The sequence below is a fragment of the Pithys albifrons genome, chromosome 6 (genome assembly GCF_047495875.1).
Source record: "Pithys albifrons albifrons isolate INPA30051 chromosome 6, PitAlb_v1, whole genome shotgun sequence".
Classification (NCBI taxonomy): domain Eukaryota; kingdom Metazoa; phylum Chordata; class Aves; order Passeriformes; family Thamnophilidae; genus Pithys; species Pithys albifrons.
This window is the reverse complement of record NC_092463.1, coordinates 9,139,220-9,160,850: the sequence shown is the minus strand read 5'-3', so window position 1 is coordinate 9,160,850 and position 21,631 is coordinate 9,139,220. Positions and strand designations below refer to the sequence as shown.

Genomic DNA, 21,631 nt, shown 5'->3' with positions numbered 1-21,631 from the left:
CTGTGCTAAAGGGGTATATTTACAGCTTGAGGCTGCATGCTCTGGGATGCAGCGTGAAGGCACAATGCTATTTGGACAGCACTGGATAACAGCTTAGCATGCAAAAGTGACACTTTGTTCACAGGTCACAGTTCTGACTGGGAATGGATCCTGGTGCATGCAACCCCCTCAGCTGTGCCTGAGCACCATCTTCAGGGAAGGCCCAGTGGCAGAGGCCACAGCTGTACCAGAGACACCAAGCAGCAGAGATGACTGGCAGTGCAAAGTCCATGCTTGCTTCCTGGCCCTCCTCCATTCAGTAGCATAGCAACCAAAGGGGTTTGCTTCTTCACATTCCTCCAGGAAATGTGCAGTGGAACAGCTATCCAGTCCTCCAGTAGCAAAGTGTTGGGTGACTCTCTCCTTCCCCACATAAGCTCTAAGACCAACCTAAGTTCACCCTAGAGCCCCAGACACAAAACCAAGCTGGACAATGGCTCTCCCATCTGCCTGGCAGCATGTTCTACAGCTGCGGAGCAGCCTGGAACAGAGCCCAGCTCCAGGGCAGCCTGGGAAGAGAAACAAACTCGGTGAGTAATCAGCTCTCGGCTGGTTCCCCTCAGGTCCAGCAGCTTTGCCAAGTCTCTACCAGACTCCTTGCTGCTTCCCCAGCACAGATGATGATGGCCGATGGAGAGGGTGGAGTCAATCCTCTTTATCCACAGATGACAACACACTGCACAGAAGTTCAGGAGTGACTATGAGCTAAGAAGCACCTGAATGGTGTTTTGCAGAAGCAGGCAGGAAGGTAGGCTGGCTGCAGCCACGTATGAGTGCTTTGCAGAATATATTATCTAATACGAGCCTTTGTTCCATGAAGGGCAAACACATACTCTGGGAAATGCCAAGAAAAACTCCAGATGCTCTACTTACCTTTTAAAAACATATACTATTAAACAAATCCAGTCAAAGTGAATGGGGAAACAATAGAAACCTCCTATTTTGGACATGCACTTATTCCAAAATACACTTTGTTTTCCAAAATTATTATGAAAGGACCCTCTCAAGGAGAACAAGACTAAATGGGCAACTAATACAAAAATCATACTTAAGCATCAGTGAGAATGGAAAAAGCAGGTTTGTCTTTCATGGGGACATGCAATAAATAAAGAAAAATACAGCAGAAACTAAGAGCTTTGAAGAGATTCCTGTACAATAAAGTCACATTCTGTGCCTTTAAGTCTTCAGAGAGAACCAAACCCAGGACTCAAAAAGAAAAACCTATGGAAATTTACAGTATACAAAGAAATAAAACAGCAAGTGTAGAGGCCAAAAAACCCCAAACAAACAAGAAGTCCTCAAAACTTAAACTTCTGTCTAAATTGGTCTCCTTAAGAAATACCTGCCAAACAACTCTGATTATTCATTCAACTTCTATCTGACTTTTTTCTATATTTTAGTTAAATACAAAAGCAAAAATTAATAAAGTGCAAAATCAATATTAAACTGAAACAATTTTCACATTTTTAACTCCTATGAAATTGCGTATTGCTTTCAAAGTTCCATTAACCATTTAATGACAAATATCTGTGCTCCACAAATCAAGGGCAATCAGCCATCATTCCACACCATACAGAAACGGATTTAAAAATGTAAGCATTATATTTTTTTAATATGTATACAAACATACTGTATAAACACACTGTCAACAGTGACACTATTAACACCAGCCAGAAGACTGCAATTAGTGGATCACATGAAAAGTTAACAGTGTTCAGCACCCAGGCCCATTCCCAGCTCTTTAAGAAGAAACACATAAGCTTCTAGTTTTATGGTTTAGACATTTCTACAGTCCCTACAGTAAGGACAGCCAGGCTGCAACACAGGAAAGTGGGAGCAACCACCTCCGCTCTGTCCTGCCAAATAATCCCATCCAGAAGCTCGTGCTTCACCGTATTAGGAGCCACAATACGGATTCTGACTGTGGGCAAATCCCCATCTGAAGAGACTGTCATACTTGGAGGTGACAGATTTCTGTTGTTGACAGTCCTGCACGTGCACTACCCTCATCTGTTTTAGGCACCACTTCTGTTGTCATCCCGTCTTCACATGATTTGTCTGAGTCACCCCTGCCCCCAAACCTGGTTCTGTAACAGCACAAACGTACCTACCACCAGGCTCAAGAAAATCAGCTCAGGAAAAGCTACTGGTGCTCACCAGCTCAGAGCCCACAGACACGTATTCCTACTTCTCTGATACAGTCAAGGTGGAAACTAACATTTAACTATGGCCCTTACCTTCAGAGGCCTCTAATAGCCACAGGCAAGGATTTGGGAACTGCACCCACATCACTTTCCTATGACTGGCACTATCAGCACAGAGAAGCTTTGGGAACAGCATGATTTGATGACTCCAGATTTGGAAGGAAAAGACCACATTCCTCCCCAAAGCCCTGGACGCAGAGTCTTTTGAGGCTTTCCTGCTTAGAGATTAAGACTTTTGGAAAGCCTAACGCAGCTAACTCTCAGCTCTGTGCTGAACTTTACTTCCCCACTTCTTCATTAACTATACACATGTGACACAAACTCTGTAGATCCAGAAACACTGAAAAAATCCCCACTCTCCAATATTAGTAATCAAAATGAGTCATGTCTGAGGATGCTGAAGCTTGGGAAGTCTCTAAAGTACTGGTTTCTAGAAAGCTGGGAGAAAAATCTCTTTAAATTTGCTTTTTATTTTTTTCTCAGCTTCAATTTAGATCTCTGTGGGTGAACTGTTTGAGTTTATCCAAATTGTTTTGGACAGAACTGAGTTAGGCTAAAATTATCATACACAAGAGCCAAATCTCAGTCTCAAAGCACCTGGTGAAACACAAAGATTTGATGAGCATTTTGCAGTTGAACTGATACACAGGACACTGGAGCTGCCCAGAGACACTCAAGGCACATTTTAGAATTAACACAAGACATTTGTCATGTGTAGTTTCAAAACCCTGCACATTCACAGGGCATCAAAGTGTGCTGCCAAAGAGGACCAGATATGCAAGGTTATCTCCTGCTGGCCAAAAGCTTAGCTGGGACCTGGGACCACCTCCAGGCCCCTGCAATCCCCATGAGTGTCAGCTCTAACTCTTCCAACTCCAGTCATTAAATCTCTGAACAGGTGTTTGTGAAATGCTGCATCTCCTCCCTCTCATTCTTCCTGAATGGAAAGGGCCAACAGCACCACAGCAGACAAGCAGGTGAACAAATCCCATCTGAGAGAGGCTGAATAACCCTGATCTATGGCAGGGAGCACTAAAGGCATGTAGCTTAAACCATCCTGAAGTTCTCTCCAGTTAAAAACCTGCCAAGATTCAGAGCCTGAGATGCTGCTGATTACAAACCCACCCACCCACCCACCCACCCACCCATCTAAACTCAGCCCGTTTACATGGAGCGCTCTGATCCTTGCCCTCTTTCACAGGTTACAGTCTCCACAGCCAGAGGAAGAATAATAAAAATTAAAAACTTTGTTGCTTTATGTGTGGAAAAATGCTCCTTTCTTTTGATCCATGTCACAAAGCAGCAAAAGAGAGTTTCAGGTCATATTAACAGGAAACATTTAAAGACTAGATTTTTTCCTTCTTAGGAAAATTAGGGCTCACTTTACAAGATTAATAAACTTCTATCAATCCCATAGGAAACTTCAAAATTCCTTTTCTCTTACAAAATGAACTTCCCTGTGACCACATTTAGAAAACGGCCATGATTAAAAGCAGAATGCAAATCATTGTTCTTCACATTTTTCCCATATGTCTGTGAGTTTGAGACTGAATATTACTGAGAGCAGAGTGTTAACTCTGTTTCCATGTACCCAGCTCAGGTACAACAGGTCATTTTAAAGATTTAATTCACTGACAGAGATCACAGTTCCTGAGATCCTTGATATTTAACTTAAACTACTCTCATCAGTGAGCTTTATTATATCAACCTTTCTGGTTTTGGGGGGAGGAGTTTATGATGTTTTTACGTGAAGTGACAACATCTCCCAGTTTCATTTTCTCATTATTTTGGTCATCTCCATCCCACTATGAAGTTCATCAACAGTTATTAAATGCTGCCAGTTCTGTTGTCTGCTACAGACAACATTACAATAATACCAACTTCTGTCCACCCCTGGGCTTCACAAAAGAGGGAACTTCTGCTGAGTTACACAGTGGCTCCCCAGAGCACCGTCAAGGGGCCAATGTTAACCAGACTACTGCACATTATTTAACTTTTCAGTGAATGTATTTTCATAGCTCTCTGGCTGGTTTTTGTCAATATGATTCCATGAGCTCACTATGAGTCAACCACTGAGTATGCCAGGCACCCACCCCAGCATAGACCACCCAGAAAAGAGAAGGTAACACTACAAGGGCAGGATGCAGGAACCCCCTGTGCTTCCAGTTCAGTTCTCCACACTCCCTGAAACACCACAAAGTGCAAGGCATTTGCGGAATTACAACTTCAGTTAAAATGTTGTGCGAACAGTGACTGGTGACAAACTAGTATTTAAGACAGTTCATGATCCAGAAAGCTTGGGAAGCACCAGTGCAACCAGGCATAATTACAGTAAGGCATGTATGCAGGCTTGTCTAGTCAACAGTTCTTTCTATCAGCAGCATGAAAATCATCTGCCCAACAGATCAGAGCAGTGCTGCTTCCAAGCCTACAGAAGATACATGTGAAGAAGTAGCTATTTGTATAAAGTGAGCATATTGTGGAGTAATTATTGGCATTGGGAAACTCTCGTAATTAGAAACGAGTGAGCGTTCTTTGTTTGTAAACAAATTGCATTTTGGTTCATCAGAGATGCCCCTTTAAGAACAAATTGCAGCAGATGCTGCTTGTGTTTCCAGTGATTGAAAGGCCCCACCTGAATAAGCTACAAAAGGGTCACAATTGCATTTAACCCAGCACTCTACTGGACAGGAATCCTGTTGGCAGGGGCTATAGCCAGGCTCGCAGAGCACAGTGCCTGGGGGGCTGCTCATCAATTACACAACCTTCTCCTGGAGGTCCCCTCACAGGGGCCGGGTTCAGGAGGGGGTGCAGCTGTTGCCACCTTGTACAAGGCTGGCCACGTTCCTGGCTGCAACTGTGCCCCATTCCCCATGTCACTGCAAAGTTGAACCTTCCAGCAGTATAAATCATGGATTTGTATTACAAGACCTCCCAACAGGATTTTCTATCAAAAATAGTGATGGAAATAGCCTACAGTGATGACAGAAATCCTTGCTGCAAGTATCCATGTACTGGCAAAAGCCCATTTCCCTGCTATGTGCACACACATGCACAGAGACTAAACAAACACCAAGAAGCAAACCGGAACCCTTTGCTTGCACCTCACATGAAAGGTTTCCTATTTGGGGCCCATTTACGGTGGAAGGTTCAGGACAGGAGATCAGGGACAGAGTCACATTATTATTTGTTTTAAAAATGTCTGGGTTGACAAGATGGCAGGTTTCTACACTGATGTTTTTATCTTTGTGCAAAGGTCAACATCCTTTTTAGATCTAGTTGTTTCTTCTGTATGTTAGCCATTAGTGGCTTAGAGGCTTTTGGTTTGGTTTGGGTTTGTTTTTTTCTGTTTTTAAATCAAGGGTTATTTTTTAAATAATACAGCAATTTAAAAAAAACCAACCAAATAAAAACAAAAGGACGAAATAAGAAAAGTTGACTGAGCATAGTTTAAACTCTACCACAAACCTGGTACAAACACCACCACCTACTGTCCACAGCATGATGCTAAATGACTGGCAGAGATTTAAACACAAAATTCAGAAAGAGGACAGCAGTCTCAACTGGGACAGAAGGTTAAACTATTTAGTGCAGAGCAGCTTATAACCCACAGCAGCCACTGGATTCGTTATCACCCAAGGCAGGGTTAACTTCCTTTTTCCCAAGTTAGTGTTCTGCTGAATGGCAGCCATCCTACTCTGAAGTTCAGGACCCAAGCTCCTTCATGTTGCTATTTGTGGTGTCAGCTCATGTCAAAAGTTAAAAATAAGTGAGGAGATCCACTTTCTGCATCTTGTTGGATGATTGCTTTGAATGGGTTAGGAATAAAACTACAATTTTGTCTGAAATACCTTCCTCAACTTTTAAATAAAGAAAATCATTTGGCATGCATGGATACTAGCCCTTTGTGCAGTGTAATTTTCAATTATTTTGCAGTTATGGTGATAATGTTATTTCACATGGGAACATAAAATAGTCACTCCGAAGTCACCTGTCTCAAAGGCAGTTCCCTTTCACACACAGGTCTCTACATAGCACAATTATTAACTTCCTTGTGAAGCCTGTAGCAGAATTTTTCTGTGTTTTTTTGGTATTTCTGAGGACACAAGTGCTTAAGAGTGCAACTATTAAGCCACAGTCTCACCTTTGCTTAGGATCTTTCTTCAGCAAACCTGACAAGAGAGATTTTGCTTCAGGTGACAATGTGCGTGGAAATCTGATCTCCTCCATAAGGATGAGTTCAAAGAGCTTTTCGTGGTCCTGATTGTAGAAAGGGAGTCGGCCACACATCATTTCATACATCACAACTCCCAAACCCCACCAGTCCACCGCACGACCGTAGTCATTATCTTCCAGAACCTGCAGAAGGTAAGGAAAACGCTTTAGAAGAAACTCCCAAACCAGGCAGGAGCACAGAATTTGAGAAGCAAAATATATCCTCAGCAAGTCCATCTTTCATGACAACAGTTAAATCTACCAGCAGAGTACTTACAAATTATCCATGTGAAAAGAACTGGCATCCATGCTCACCATCCTGGGTGAGCAGAGGAGACAGCAGGTACATTATAGCTGCCTCCTTTTCTTCTTCCCCCCCTTCCTCACATTATGGTCATGATAAGCATAACCTTTGAAAGTCCAAAGGCCAAGAAGTGTTCTCACATTACAGAGCCAGATGTTAAACTCTCACTTATTCATCACAAACTGTTCCAAATGGGATCCAAATTTTTAGAGAAACCCCAAACTACCAAGGAGCCAGTACAGGGAGAAAAGACCATCAACCAACTGCTTCACAAGTAACAAGCCAAACACATCCACCATCTTCACATCAGACTGCACATCCCCAAGGGTGGTTCTGCACATCCTAAAAGACCACCCACAAATACTCAGTGACTAATCTACATTAAACATTAAGAGACAGAACACCACTCCTAACATTTGACCAGCTGCAAGGCTGTAAAACGGCAGCCAAATAGTCTAGAAACGTTTCCCCTCCACCCCTTTGCCCCTGACTAGAGGCACTCCTGTCTCTGCTTAGAGGGCTGCAAACCCAGGAACTGTCAGTGGGGTGGACTTCTGCCAGGTCTCACAGCAAAAGGAGCCCCCCAGCAGAGTTCACTCTTCTCCTCCCCTGGGCACTTCTACCTAACAAAACTGTGGCTGATGCAGCAACTCAGGACCCCGGCAGTGCCCTTCACACTTCCCACTCGCTGTGAAGAGACCTTCCTTAGTGCATTTCTGATCCTCTGCACAGTGAGTTGTTGAAGAAAGCAGGGAAAGTTTTGTGCCCTGTGTCGTAGATGCTACGAGGTCTTCTCTAGACTTTGTGTCTCCTATGCAGTTGTCTGTAGCTGACACCAACAGTCTCATGTTCCAGACCCTGTCCTCAGGTTTTAGTTGTCACTCCTTTCACGGGTCTGCACTGAGCTGCTTACTCTTGCTAAGAGCACAAACCACAACTGCACCACCACTGTGTTTTCTTGCTGTATGGTGTCTGTGTGAGATTTACATTCCCGCGATTCAGAACACTTTACCCTCAAAATTAAAAAGGTGAAACAGCCAAAGTTGACACAAGTTTACAAATGCAAGATCTGAACCTCTTAAAAATCATGATAAAGGTTTTGCACAGAAAAAAGAAGCATGGAGACACTTCAAGTAACAACTGTTTGCACTTTGCCTCTGTATTCACTAATTATTCCCCTTAATTAGCTGAACGAGGGAAAGGGCCTGCAGAAAAAATCAAAAGGCTGCCAGGTATTAGATTACCCCACGTTGGTCTATTTACAGCATCCCCGGCCGTATGATTCACACCAAACGACAGCTGGCTGTGCAGCTGCCCCGTATATGTATACGGCCGACACAGCTGCCGGCCGGACAGGATTCCAGGAGCCGGCCCTGTCCTTCCCGAGGCATCACAGCCCTTCAGCTCACAGGAGATATTGTGTGACAATGCAGTTACCACTCTCCGAGTCACCCCGTTCAATAAGCGCTTCCTGTTCGCACCCCCCTACACTGAGCTTGCCTAAAATAAAACAGTCACAGGGCCTTCAATTTTTATTTTTATTTTTTAAACTGCTGCAAGAGATGCAATAGGAGAGATTGAAAGAAAAAGAAAACCACAAAGGCCTTTGTTGTGCGTGCAATAAATGCCACAGGTGCTTTCGAAATGCAATAAGCATTTCAAGTGTTACTTTAATAAGTGTATTAATACACTATAGCATAAGCTAGATTACTAACTGCAACACTTTCCTTCACCTCCACTAATTCTAAACAGGATATAAAATCCTTATTTCTTCAAAGTTCTTTATTCCAACTCTCAAATTAGTGATTGCATAAGACAGCAATGGTGTTAGTATCAAAAATACACTGTAACAAAAAAGATACTGCCCTCATCCACGATTTATTGCAACACAGTGGATAGCTGGGGAGCAGTGAAGTAACAAGGTCATTTCACTAAAATTAAAGGATCATCATTTCCTAATGAGCGGCTCTGGACTGTTGTAAGATGGAATTTGAAAGAGAAGGCAGAACAGCTGTAAACATCACAGCCATTGATGCATCTGACACATCAAAGTTGACATGGTTCAGTCACTGTCATCCATGCATGAGATTCCAGGATGAACCTAAAAACAACGATGCAACAACTGTACAGTCAGGCTGCTGTGCTGGACTCGGGTTACAAATGCAGACAAGAGGATTGAGACCACTGCTTTTAAGGATGTCTGACCTTAAACGCATGGAATATTGCTCGTGCACAATTCCCAGATTTTTTGCATGCTATCAACCAGATGACAAAGGTCTCCAGAATTTAACACTCCAACTCACAGATGGGATTTGCAAGTAAGGGAGAGAACTGGATTAATCAAAAGGATTTCTCCTTCAGGGTTTTTGGATGAACCAACTCATCATAAATATTAAAAAGAAAAATAATAACAAATAAGAGAAAGAACAACACAGTGTCTGCACAGGGAATTCCCACATTCCAAGTTAGGAAAATGCAAAACCAAAACAGTAATTATTTTTAGCCTCCTCAAAAAATCCTTGATGAGAAACTGAAGTTCAGCAATTGATTTTTAGAGGGAAGCTAAAAGAAAAGGCATGTTTATGAATAATAAACACTGCATCATGCTGCTAATTACTCTCTGCATCAGTAAATCTCAAATTGTGGTGCACGGACCCACATTTAGATTCACTGAAGACTTCTGGTGATCCGTGGAAAAGCTGGCAGTTACCATGAGATTGGCTCCACCTCCTTGCTGCAAGCTACTTCGACAGGTGCCCACGTTCTTCCTTATTACAAAGAGACTGGAGGCCCTTGAAAGCAGCTGGGATTTGAAAAAAAACCCAAAAAAAAAAAACAACAAAAAAACCCCAAAACCCAAACAAACCCCAAGAGCACACTGCCACCACTATGCAAGCAGAGAGCACAAAAGCGCTGATCAGCAGAGACACCAGCTCTCAGCACAAATATTCCTCCTCCACTCTGGTTTTCCATGCTCTGTACTTCTGCATACCTCAACTCGAGGCAGGTTTGAATGTAGCTCAGGGAAGGCTACATCCTGGCTGTGCCAACAATATATAACCTGTTGGCAGCCCAAGATTTGGTTCTGCCAGTGCTCTGAGCTGATGGAAACCTAAACACGACAGGCAGCAAAGCCCCCACTGCAAGGGAAGTAGCCCTTGTGCCTCGGGCTCCATGCCCCACTAACACAGGGAGTCTTCCAGACAGCTCAGAGCGTGGGCAGAGAAACCAGCATCTGCCTGTGAAACACCCTGTGTACATGTATCCCCTATAACACCAGCTCACTTTTGATCTGCCCGTAACTCACTCACAGCTATAACACCACCTGTGTTGCACAACTCTCGGAGTGTTTCCAGGCGGAAAGCTGCAAGAACACATTTGCATTTTACACTTTACAAAAAAAAAAGATTGCACCAAAAAAAAAATCCCTAAAACATACCATTTCAGGACTGAGATTCCCTGCCTAGATTTATTTCCTCAGAAATTGGAACATTCAAATTAACATTGAGAAATATCTCGTGCTTTTATAGTTATAAAACAGTTGGCACTTTTAATGTATACCATGCTAAATACTGCAGAAAAAGCTTGGTCTGTCCTTTTTTTGAAAACTATCCTGAAAAAAACCTGGTCAATACTTTTACTTCTTAAGCCAAGTCCTGCTGACAGCTTCCAAACAGGACAACATGTAACATGCTGGAAAACAAGTAGATTATTATGTAATATTTGTAATTATTTTTTTTAATTACATATCTGATACAAGAAACAAGCACTGTTCCAGTAAGATGTAAATATTTGCTGAAGTGGATGGAAGATACTATCCTGACAAAAAGTTACCACGTATCGTTACACTAAAGGTACATCCCAGTCAGGGAGACTCAGTATGTGTCATTACAGAACTGCAGTTAGTGCACGAACACATAATGGCACAGGAATTATTCTGTACTCTTACTGCTATCATGGACAGCATCTAAGAAGATAATTTAACACAATGGCCAACATAAACATACCTCCGGTGCAAGATACTCTGGAGTGCCACAGAAAGTCTTCATTGTCGCTCCATCCTTGATGCCTTCTTTACAAAGTCCAAAGTCTGTTATTTTTATGTGTCCATCTTTATCCAGCATAAGATTTTCCAACTGGGAAGAAAATCCAAATTAAAGACATGATTACGTGTAACATACATTGCTCCTGAGCAGGACAATGAAAGACAGGAATTTCTGCAGATCAGTTTTCAACCTCATTTTCACTGGGGGCAGAATCACAGTAGCTGCCAACACATGTATAACATAAATATACATTTGTAACACTTTCCTTAGTTCTTTAGGGAACATTAGGTAACTAATTAGCAATTTGGTTATGACCAATCGTGTAAACAGCAGAATGTAGACATTACATATATGCTTCTACAATATTATCACCAACAGAACACCAGTTCTTTTGAATATATATTAAGTATTCGCCCTCTCATGCTACTTCATCCCTGCTTTTACTCCAAGTGATTTTATTAAACAACCCATTGCAGTAAATAATAGCAAATAAACCAGAATTCATATACAAGGCTAAGGAACCATTTCCAAAGAGATCCTTTAAATAAGAATTACTGTATGGATTTACTCAGCACATGGTATTCATACTAGCCTGGGCACTCGTTGTGGGAAAGCCACCCAGGTATCAGGACAGTTTCCACTGTGTATGAATAAAGTGAACTTTCAAAGGAATCACAGCAATATGGGAGACAAAATTCCAGCAATAATCTCAAAATTACTTTGACTTAGACTGAAAACATTACACACCACTTCGTTCTAGATTGCTCCTAAATAAACTAGCAGTATCCCCTTATACTCTCCTGAAAATTTTTCTGAGGAAAAAGGAAAATGCCATTCTTAATGTTTCCTCTAGAATTTCTCAAGTTTGTGTGCCCTGAGATATCTTGTTTGGTTGGGGGTTTTTTCCCTTCTGTGCTCACTAAACAAATAAGTAACTGGAAGCTCAGGCAATTTTTTAACTGGAAGCAGGTGCTATGAAGATAGTGCTGAGAGCACAGTGTAAGGAAGGGCAACATTCATGCAGCGTGAATGTGCATCTATCTGATAAGACCAGGATTACATTCTAGTGTGCAGAAGAACCAGCAAGGTTTCTCTCAGAACATAAGCAGGCAAGTGAAAATGAAACCCAAGTAGCTCAGTACCCCTTTATGTTCTCTGAAATGCTGCCCCAGGGTCCTGATAAATTCCTTAAACAGCCTCTTGTACTATGAAAGCATAAACACATCTTATAAAGTCCAGCCCAACAGCTGCAACAACAGTTAGGATAAAGTTCAGTCAGGAAAGCACTTCTTAATACTTTAGGCTCATTTGCTTTTGTTAACAACAAACAAAAAGCCAACCCCCAAAAGCCTATAAAAATTATTTCTCTATGTACCTTCAAATCTCTATAAACCACATTCTTCTCTGAATGCAGGTAATCCAGCGCTGAAACAATCTCAGCTCCATAAAATCGAGCTCGGTCTTCAGAAAAAACACGCTCTCTTGACAGATGGAAAAACAACTGCAGGAACAATAATTTGTTAACTTTAGATGTTTCTGAGTTATGTCTTGCACTTTGCAGGCCATCCTGCATGGAATGTGCTATTACCTAAGAGTAACCCTATTACCCTTCCCACCCTCACCCGGCGTTCACAAATGTGTCAAAAAGCATCATAAATTAAATTATTATACAATTATATCTCATATTCACAGATGCACACTGATAACCAGTTTGTGCTGCAGTCTTGCATGTTCAGAAAATTACAAAAACTCTTTTTGATTGAACTACGATTGCATACTAAAACTACAGCTTAATGCATATTTAGAGAAATGTTAATATTCCAACTTTTCCTTCTTGACTGTAACAATAGTTAGCAGTTTCTAGTTCTCCCTCCTAAGTGACACATGCCCACAATATTCATTAAAAAGTGTTAAAACTTGTCTGAAAGAAAACTAGAAAGCACTCTTGCCTTCTTGAACTTCTAAATGTCAGATTACAATATATTGCTGTCATGCAAAATTGGAACCTACACCTAAAACCTCTATGTTCTAAAAATGGAGTTGAGAAAGTTAAGAGTCTTAATTTTTAATATTAGTTAAACCTGTGAACAGCTCTGTTTAACTGGGACAACTTGGATTAATTAGAATTGCAAACGTGGACCTTAGCTAAATAATGTCAAGAAGAATTAGTAGTAGTACAGGAAAATCCTAAAGTATTAAATATTATTATATTTTCCTTACCTCCCCTCCATTAGCATACTCCATAACAAAACACAAGCGATCATGTGTCTGAAAAGAATACTTTAAAGCCTGAAACAGATTTAAAACAAGACTTAGAAGACAGATCATAGTGACAGTTATAAAAGCATTTTTAATAGATTTTCAGAAACAGACATGAAATTTTCTATTTTAGCAAACCTTTCATCACTGAATCTTATATAATACCTACACTTTCCTGTTGCAGCTGAAGACTGATCCACTGCCCACTCATTTCATTAAATAAACTTAATTAAACATTAAATCAATCCCTTGCAGAAGCTATCAGCCCCCATAATGCTGTGAAACAGAGTTCTGGCTCATTAACAACGACACAAAATGCACCAATAGTGGCTGTGAAGTTTTCTTCTCAGGCCACAAGTTCCCACAGCTTCACCTCACAGACAAGAGGCCACAACCAAACCCTGGAGCACAAGGTTTCACCACACTGGCTACAGGTTTTCTTACATGAAACACATATATATTTACACACACCAGTCCCCTGATCTCTGCCCTGCCGCCTGCAACTGCTCCCTGCTGACAGTCTGCCAGAAGATTGAGCAACACTGTCGATACCCATTTGTGAGCAGTTCTCAAAAACAGACCAGACAGAGGGTGTGATGGAGCCTCACAAGGTGCCTTTGTAAAGTCCCATCACACGGTGCCTTTATATAGTTCTGTCATGCGTTCCCATGGCAAGAGTAACATCAACTTGTATGCCATAGTCTTAAGATTTTTGGTCATAGTATCATAGAATACTGAGTTGGAAGGGACCCACAAGAATCATAGAGTCCAATTCCTGGTTCCGGACAGTGCAACCCCAGGAATCACACCACGTGCCTGAGAGCATTGTCCAAACACTTCTTGAACTCTCTCAGGCTTGCTGCCATGACCACTTCCCTGGGGAGCCAACCACTCTCTGGGTGAAGAACATCTCCATAATATCTAACCTAAACCCAGTCTCATAGCTGACTTCTCAAGACAGCCCTCGTTTTGGGTATTTGAGTTTATGAAAGCATTAAGGAGAAAATATCACATACGGTATCACTGTCTTCATTACTAGGGGTGACATTTTTTAACTAGTCATATTTTTGCAGAGAAAGGCAGGACCAGGTTTTGGACACGTCAACGTTTATGATTACACTCAATACAGCCAATATTTACTTCCAGAGGTCACACTTAACAGGTCTAAATTCCAGCTAAGCCCTTGTACCTGGCCAAAGAAAACAACCAGGATCCTACATAGTCTCTTAGCAGGTTTAAGCAGTTGCAAACAATTCAGAGACAACTTGTAATAAATATTAGAAACAAAATCTTGAGATGGAACTTGGATATCTGAACTCAACACAGAGAGACTGCTGGTACCGGAGGTCTAAACTGAGAGTATGGTTTGATTTTACAGATAAACCAATCCAAAAGGGAAGCAGTGGATAAAGAACAGTCCTGCTGATTCCTGCCCCATTCCACATGCTCCCACCGCTATCCTTTGGCTGCCATTAACAGTGCTCTGATTCCCCAGTGAGCTGTTTCGGGGAGCTTAAAAAACAACACAGACAACTAAAGGGTTTTCCCCCCACTATATCTTCTGAACTTGTCTGTCACAAGATGAGGGTCACACCGATCTCTGATAACAATGAGGAGACCAAGCATTTGGAGGACAAGGGAAGTAGATATTTCTCTCAAAGACAGCAAGTCATTAAATGGGTGAGCCTTAAAGTCAAACTACACCCTGAAACACCATCTTCAAGAGGTACTGAGGACCTGCTCTGCAAGAACCAGAAAACTTGAAAAAAAATATTTTAATATGTGCTTCCCAAAAATGGAAGGGTACAAAAATACACTGTCCCTCCAAAAACACAGATCTCAGATGCATTATATAAGTAAAAAAAACCCCAAAACAACACAACAGGGAAAGCCTTGTTTGTTGTGATGTTAAGTTACACTCAGCAGAGGCAGAAACGCTTACTGTTAGGAACGGATGCCGAGAGTTCTGTAAAACACGGTTTTCTGTCAGCGTGTGTGCTACTTCATCCTGAAACACAAGCACAAGGAAATCAGCAAAGTAGTTCCCCAGATCAGGGGTCCATTTAAAACACTAACAGAGCAATTATTTATAAACACTGCAAGAATCCCTCACATGACTTTGCCAAACACTGTATCATGGTGAACCACATCCCCAAGTTTCCCATCTACTCACCTTTGCTACAATAACTTCCTTCTTCAGAATTTTCATAGCATAATACCGTCCGGTTGCTTTTTCTTTAACTAAAATGACCTTTCCAAAAGTGCCTTTTCCCAGTAGTTTAAGGTATTCAAATTCATTCATGGTCTGTTAACGATACAGATAAAAAAGAACTGAAATTACATAAACTAACAATAAGTATATTATTCTCAGACCAGAATTTCTCATTCACATAAGAATGCATTGCAGATGTTGCACATGTATCTTTTTTTAATCCTTCTGTTCTGTAGAATTCAGGAGCAGAAATGAGTCTTCCATAAAAATGAATGCCAGTGAACTCCCAAAAATAATCAATCAAACTATTTAGGGAAAACCATAAGCTTTCAATTAACTGAATGCTCTTTTGCATGACAACACTCAACTGTGCAAGCAACACTCAACGTATTATTATTAATCCAGACATTTTGACCTCTTTGTCAGTGCAGACATTCATTAAAGGCACACGCTGCTCTCATTCCAGGGATTAAACCCACACCTTTTCTCTGATGTTCCCCACCTCCTTAGGAGACCAACTTTCTTGTGATTCACTGAACACCATCAAAACCCACAGACAAACAATTGCCTCACAGATTAGCCATACTGCAGGCTGAGGATAGACTCTGTCTGTCAGATCAATGGTAGTTGCAAACATGGCAACAATAAGACTTACATAACCAAAGCCTCAGTTGGGGAAAACATTTAAGATGCCCTCAACAGCAAACTTCCTCAATATTCTTCCCTGGAACTGGCTGAGATTTTCTGATAAGTGTTCAGCGCAATTGACGCCAAGACCTCAATAACCATCCTCACTAACATACCAGGGACATGCAGTCACTGTTTCTGAAGAACACGTATATTTAACCAATGTTTGACGAGTATTTCTCACTGCATTTCTACGGAGAGCTGCTCAGCAAGGGCAGGATCTGTTCAGCCAAGGACCCAGAAGCCTAATGGCAGCTCTAATTCTGAGTGACACGTAAGTGGCCCCCCCATTGCCCTAAAAGCACTGATATAATGTAAGGGTAACACATGTACTCAGTAAGAGACTGGTGGATGACTACCTTTTCATAGAAAAATTTCATCAGTTTTCCCAAAACTGAAACAAACCTATGAAAGGAGGTGGGGACAACAACAGTGAGATGAGGACGCAAGAAAGTGCTCAGCTACTGTCTACAGAAATTGCATTCACATGGGGTGTTTCTATCAATTCCTTCTTGCAAGAACAGGTGGAAATGCTTGGAAAACAAAAATACAAACAGAAGATCACAAGGGGATAGAAAGAAGTGAAGAGAGGCTGAAGATAGACACATCTAAAAGGGCTCCACAGGGCAAAGATCTCCTCTTGTACACACTCCTTTCATCGAAGGCCATTGCTGAGCTGGTCCTGTGCATTCAGATGATGTTGTGCCTGATGCAAAAACTCAAGCTCAAGGAACACTACGAATAGACACTGCAGAGGCTGGCTGTGGGTCATCCTAAACCCTTAATCCGGAGCAATTAAATCCACTGGACCCACCCTAAATCCTGCAAATCCACTGGAATACCTTTGAAGCCTGCAAAGAGTTTACAGAGTCACATGGTCCAGCAGGAGCTATGATTTCAGGCTCCCTAGCACAGGAAAGTAGGCAAAGGAAATGCAGATATGAGCTGATCTTGAAAGCCATTCATTAACGAATCTGAACTCAGAACTCTGGTGGACCTGTCTGGTCCCCACTAAGCTCAGACAATTGCTTCCTTCAGAAGCTGCATTTACAACCGTATAGTTGTTACAGGAACAGATGTAGCTTGATGGCAATTTCTTATCTACATTTAAGCAGTTATTTGTGCTATGCCCACTTACCACTTTGTGTTTTGGCTTTGTCATAGAAACTTCCATTTCTTCGGCACCTGAATTATCACTTGGAGAGCCAGATCTAAAATCCATCATCTCTTCTTCTTGTTTCTTGAGGCTGTCTGCTACTGTTTGGATGGCTTTTGTCCATTCTTCCCTGGCAAAATATAGGCAAGGACATGCGTTACTTGTGACTTCACATTACCATCTGCCATGGCAAGGATCACCAAGGAATACAGAGCAACAAATGGTCTCTAATGAATCAATGGAAGATACCATGAATTATATGCATTTTCAAGCACTGTAAAAATGCATTTTCAAGATCACTTTCACATGTATAGTACTAGAAACAAGAGACAACTTCTCCCAGTCTGGATGTAATATAAAGCTTTTCACAGTATAGAACTTCTAATAGGCATGTAGTCAAGAGCTCAAGATATGAGCTGGTGATACAGAGATTTACATAACAAAAATAGACTTGCCAAAACCAAAATGCAAAATGCTCCTACAAAGCACAAAGCAATTAAACACAGCTTCTGCATTTCTATGGTGCACTGAAACATATATCCAGCTCCTGGGGGTACTGTGCCACCTCTTTGCACATATATCCCAAATCTAAATGGCAAGAGGTATTCTTGGAAAAGGTATTAAAGCCCAGGATACCTAGGTTATTCTTGTGTTGTAAAGATGATGACAGCAGTACAGCAATTCCTGTGTAAACTTTAGCAGAATGTCAGCAGAAGCAGTGACATTTCATCTTAGGCACAGATCTTAGTTACAACAAGTTTCCACAGCGGTTTCAGCAATGGGTGCTCTAACAGTGACTCCTTCAATTCCCATGGAGACCACTTCCACTCCAGTGTCCTTTGGGAAATTTCACACCTCTGGAAACTACTGAAGTGAAAGTTCTTTGCCTTCACTCGACTTCACTGCAAATTTATTGAACATAAAGAATACAACTTGTAAGGCCTTACAGGGTTTTGGGATGGGCTTTGAGACATACAGGGGCTGAAGACACATTCAGTGGACTATCTGAACTTACCATGTTTTACTGTCTTTTCTGTCTGCAGGGAACAGGACATGGTGGTTTAATTGGTGTTTTCTAGGCACTGGTTAAACTGTTCTCCCAAGGACACCCCAGGTAAAATACTTTGCTACTGCAGCAGAACAGCAGTAACCAATGCTGAACAGCTCTATGCACAAACTGCACTGCTCCCATACAATCCTTATCAATGTCCTATTTTCCACTGGTTCTATGAAGTCACTTTTTAAAAAAAATCGTATCTAAACAGATGCAAATTTCAGTTTTTGATGGATGGAAGAGGCAGTTCATTCCCCAGAGGATGCAAAGTCCATGGGAAAAAGTACCCAACAGAAGATTCTAATAAAAACTTTCCTCCCTTGTGCATTTTTTATTTTGGATTTTGCCTGAATATGCACTATCCATCCAGTCTTGTCTGGGGCAGCAAGGTAATGTCAAACATTCAGAACAAAACCCCTACACTCCCAGCACTGACTATTCCATTCACTATCACAAACACATTCCCTTAGTTGCTAGCTCTATTCTCCATATTCAGAATGGTTACACAAATAACTTTTTCTTCTCTATTTTTCTCTCTCCATCTCTTTCACAAACCAAACATTGGTTTTAAAAGCACAGAGAAAGCTCAAGGCATATCTACCTTCGTATCTCTTTTAAGATTTGTTACTGACTTGGTTGACATCTCAGCCCTCCTGAAATATCTTTGATTTCTGGGAGACCAGAATTTCACCCTCATCCTTTTATGTCTCAGGAGTACACAACAGAGGTGACTAACACTCTGAGCCCCAAAGTGTCACAAACCTGACTTAATTGGCTAGGAGGGAACAAAACAAGACTGAAATACAATCTTCCTCCAAGTGGAAACTGTTATTCACTCCCGTTAGGGTCACTGACCACAAAGCTACTAAAAGAAACAAGGGCCAGTTTCCTTTTCTTTGCTTTTAATTTGACTTCACGTTCTTCTGATCATTGTAACAGAATCAAAAGCAATAATCAGGAACCTTCTATAAATCAGTGCATGCAAAGGCTATGAAAGAAAGAAGCAAATAATATCAGATAGAATTCAGTGATCTCGATGATCCTTGTGGGTCCCTTCCAACTCAGAATAGTCTGTGATTCTGTGACCTACAAATTAAACTTGTACCAGTATCACATCTAGGGAGGGCCAGGGTTTTAGAATACCCATTCCCCTAGGACAATGGTACTGAAATAATTTAAATTCAGTTTCTCAAGAGTGAGTAAATATTTAAATACTTGGTAGATGTAGAATTGCTGTGCTGGGAAACTGTTCTCTCTGGAGGTAAGAGATCAATTCTCCAATGATGAGAGCACAGGATGCAGCTCTTAGCTTTGTTTCCTAACAGCTGAAACAGAAATCTGCACCTGCAGCAGATAACTATCACCTTTATTATCTAATTTGCATAAAACATTAGCAATCAGCAATGATACAACTAACTTTTCCTTTAGAAACAATGTGTCTAAATTGACTTTAAAAGGTCAGTATTTTGATACAACTTAACTTTACCTGAATCTCTATCTCACTTTTCATCCTTTCAAAAACTCATAGGTCAGAAACCCTTCATTTTACATGCCACAATATCTCCAGTGAAAAATGAACCTTACGTTTCCTGAAATAACTACCTGTGTGCTGGTACACACCTGCACCTGTCCATTTGGGATATCCAACCTAGCAACTCTTCATTTACAAACACTGCTCAAAATCCACTCTCTGAACTGCCCCCCCCCCCCCCCCCCGCCTTAGAGCACCTTTTATACTGAACACACACTAAAAACTGATGTGCTCAAAAATCAGTTGTTGCTTTTCATTCCAGACGTGCATCATTTGATAAGTAAGAGTTTCAGCAAAGGACTTGCTATTAATGCTGAACACTTGCACTGCTTTTGCAAGGAGTTTATGCATTAAATATGAATGAAACATACCGCTCCTCTGGAGTCTCCACATGAAATGTTCTTTCAATTACTGTGGTCCACTGGAGGCATCTAATGATAAATGTGTTTGGTTTAGGTCGTTCTGTCTTCATCAGCTGGCACTCTACCACAATCAAGGAAGAAAGAGTCATGGTATATAAGCAGGTTTAAATAATCATTTGTCTTTATTCTTATCTAGCAAACTGTTGTGATTAATCAGCCATAGAAATCTCTGTAAGTACTTCTTTAGGAGACTTGAGACAATTTACTGTGTTGATGAAACCAATAAATAGCTTGGGAGATAGCCATCTAAGCAGCAGTGAAATCAAATTCTGCTTTGAAAGGCTCCATATTTGGTCTGCCCATGGAGGTAAGTAGAAATGTGATGTGATAACACAGAAGCCATTCAGACTCAGGTCCCTGACTTCAAAGGTCATCCAGAGCAGAACACACAGCCTAAGTCAGTTGATAATGCAGCAATTACATCCACTGAAACCAAAGTCAAGCCCCCACATTCCCTGCCGTTGACTTTCCCAACATAAAACGCTGTCCATGTCTTCCAAGGAGTTGCCAGACAGCGCGTTTGGTCATTTTGCAGCAACCCGACAAAGATTAGACACAGCATTTCCAGTCCTCAAACACTAGAGGGAACATCAAACTGCAAAGGCAGCCCCTGAAAAGACCCTGTTCCACACGCCTTCAGGACAGCTGCCACAGTCGGATGCTGTGTGGACACGCAGCTCATGGCTTCCATCACTGCCAGAACTCAAGCACAACCTAAAAAGGCTACACAAGTACAGCTACATGCAAAACCACCACTTCCTTCATCAAAACGCTCTACCCAGAGCTGTGCATTATTTCTTTTTTCATTTTTAAATCACATCTACTATTTTAAGCTTCATAGGAGTGTTTATCCTTCAAATTTGGGCCTGAAAATGCACCTGACTAAAGGTACACTTCACCTATACTAAAAGAGATCTGAAAAACAAACAAACAAAAAAAAATCAATGAAATAACAACAGAAGCTAAACTACTACATTTTTTAGATTAACATTAATAGAAAATCTAATTAATTAAGAAGCTCCTGCTGGAGTAAAGTCAAATTAAGAAACCAAGTGAGCAGGGGGAAAAAATGTAATTGTGGGGAGTTTTCTTTGCATTAAACTCTTTTCCTTGCAGTTAATGAAACCACAAGCTTGCCACTATTTGGTCTTCAGGTTCTAAATCAACTTCCAAGTAAATAAAAGGGTACTATGAAGACAAGAAGAAATTTCTGCTTACTGCTAGAGTTATGAACATCCTCCACCTTCAGCAACGTGCAAGTTGAGGACAGAATCTGCCAGGATATGTACATGTCACTAAGGCTACACTGGTACCATTAGGTTAATTTCATTACCATGAAAATTTAGAATGCTCAGTTTTAAATTAAAGTACTTAATTAGCACGAAGATAAAATATTTACTGCCAGTATTTTTGGGCGCCGTATTTTTGGCAATATATTTCATGCCTCATTTGCTACTGGAATTATAAGCTTTTCAATGAGTAACTTTGCATTTCTCACGACA

The 21,631-nt window shown here is 41.2% G+C and overlaps 1 protein-coding gene across 3 annotated transcripts in view; it reads right to left on the bottom strand.

Moving 5' to 3' along the window:
• Positions 1-21,631, bottom strand: part of AKT1 (AKT serine/threonine kinase 1) — a 73,443-nt gene that overhangs the window by 7,960 nt on the left and 43,852 nt on the right. For all 3 annotated transcript variants that reach the window (XM_071557403.1, XM_071557400.1, XM_071557401.1), the window contains exons 4-11: positions 20,079-20,190; positions 17,105-17,252; positions 15,241-15,372; positions 15,010-15,075; positions 13,029-13,097; positions 12,184-12,309; positions 10,770-10,898; positions 6,388-6,602 (exon numbers count right to left, since the gene is read on the bottom strand). In XM_071557403.1, the coding sequence (XP_071413504.1) occupies positions 6,388-6,602; positions 10,770-10,898; positions 12,184-12,309; positions 13,029-13,097; positions 15,010-15,075; positions 15,241-15,372; positions 17,105-17,252; positions 20,079-20,190 (997 nt within the window). The remainder of the gene's footprint in view (positions 1-6,387; positions 6,603-10,769; positions 10,899-12,183; positions 12,310-13,028; positions 13,098-15,009; positions 15,076-15,240; positions 15,373-17,104; positions 17,253-20,078; positions 20,191-21,631) is intronic.